Source organism: Neophocaena asiaeorientalis, unplaced genomic scaffold (assembly GCF_003031525.2).
Source record: "Neophocaena asiaeorientalis asiaeorientalis breed wild unplaced genomic scaffold, Neophocaena_asiaeorientalis_V1.1 scaffold1186, whole genome shotgun sequence".
In the NCBI taxonomy this organism is placed as follows: Eukaryota; Metazoa; Chordata; class Mammalia; order Artiodactyla; family Phocoenidae; genus Neophocaena; species Neophocaena asiaeorientalis.
Genome location: NW_020173974.1, coordinates 824,247 through 825,713, shown reverse-complemented (window position 1 = coordinate 825,713; position 1,467 = coordinate 824,247). Strand labels below are relative to the sequence as shown.

At 64.9% G+C, this 1,467-nt stretch overlaps 1 protein-coding gene across 1 annotated transcript in view; it reads right to left on the bottom strand.

Annotated features, from left to right (window-relative positions):
* The window catches only part of NYNRIN (NYN domain and retroviral integrase containing), a 20,510-nt gene extending 20,289 nt beyond the window's left edge, over positions 1–221 (bottom strand). Inside the window, exon 1 of the mRNA XM_024753187.1 lies at positions 24–221. Within this exon, the coding sequence (XP_024608955.1) occupies positions 24–221 (198 nt within the window). The remainder of the gene's footprint in view (positions 1–23) is intronic.
* Between the last annotated feature and the right edge of the window lie 1,246 nt (positions 222–1,467).

Sequence of the window (1,467 nt, the reverse complement as noted above, 5' to 3'; positions counted from 1 at the left end):
ATAGGTGGGGAGAAAATGTTTACCTTGGCTCTGCCCATGTTCTCCCTGGGCCCCTCGAGCTGCAGCCAGAAGTAGGGGGTGTCCGGGCGGCTCTGGAAAGCGTTCAGCTTGACCCTGAAGATGCGCTGCACTTGCAGCCGCTGCCGCTGCACCCGGGGCTTCGACTTGGTCTGCACCATGAACCATTCCTGCGCCGGAGGGTCGCCCCCGGACAGGAGCATGGCTGGCCCGCCCGCCCCAGGAAGGAGGGAGCCGACAGTGCCACCGGGGTCCCCCGGCCGAAGGCGCCTAAGCCACGCCCCCTCCTCCCGGCGGCGCGCCCCCGCCTTGGCGCGGGTCCTCCCGCTCGCGGACCCACCCGCCGCGGCTCGGGCGCCCTTCCTCCAGCGCTCCGAGCCTTTCAGCGGCGGCTCCCGCTACAATCTCTTCCTGCCAGGGGCTACAGCCGGGGGTGGGACCAGTCGGGCTCCCTTCCCACCGCCCCCCAGCCTTCCCCCTTCACCACTGCGCCAGCCCCTCCAGGATGAACTTTAGCTGAGTCGGCTGGGTAGCTTCAAGGGGCGCGGAAGGAGGAGGGAGGCGGCGGGGATGGGGGGGGGGAGGGTCTTGGAAACCTCTGCCTCCCACTCGAGTTTTGGGCCCAGAGCCAGAATCCGGGGGTCAAAGTTAATCTCCTTCCACATTCCCCTTTCCCCAGTGGGAGGGAAAGGGAAGGAGGGGCACTCGGGTGGGGGGGAGAGGGGGTATGGTTTCAGGGACCCGGCCTTTCTCTCCGTTCCTCCTGCCCACCCTGACGCCTCCCAGGCCTCCCTGGAGAACAGAGACCTGCGCCCCTCCTTCCCTCTGAGGAAAGGGTTAAGGGAGAGCAGGGTGGGGAGCCTGGGAGGCTGGGGCCTGTGGAAACTCTGGGCCGGAGACCGAGCAGGAAGGAGAGGGTAACAGCACCGCCTCCCCACTCCCCATCCCCAAGTCTGGGGACAGCCCGGGGCTGGCAGGCTGCCCAGACCCTCCCGAAGCCCCCAGGGCTGGAGGGGCGGGGAGAGCGCCCGAGTTTTCAGACTTGCGTTGTTTATGAAAGCCTTTTTGAGCAAGTTTGAGCTAAGCCAAGAGGGAAAGCTTTAGGATAGGAGTACGGGTCTGGTTGGTGACAACCTATAAGGGTTCCCTCAACCCCCGACCCACAGCCAGTCCGCTGCTTGGCATCGGTGGTCAGACACCAGCCCTGGACTGGGGGACCGCCTCCAACACCCTGCCCTGGAGGCATCCCCAGCACAAAGAACACGTTTTGCAGCCCTGTGGCCTGAACAGAACCTGGCTCTGTGGAGGGCAGAGTCTGCATCCTGGGCCTCGGTGAGCTTTCTTTTCCAAACCCAAACCCAGAGCTGCTGTCTGACAGGGACAAGTGTACCTATGGGGACAAAGGGCAGTGGACTTCAAATTCGTTCCACCCTGGCACATCTGGGCTGC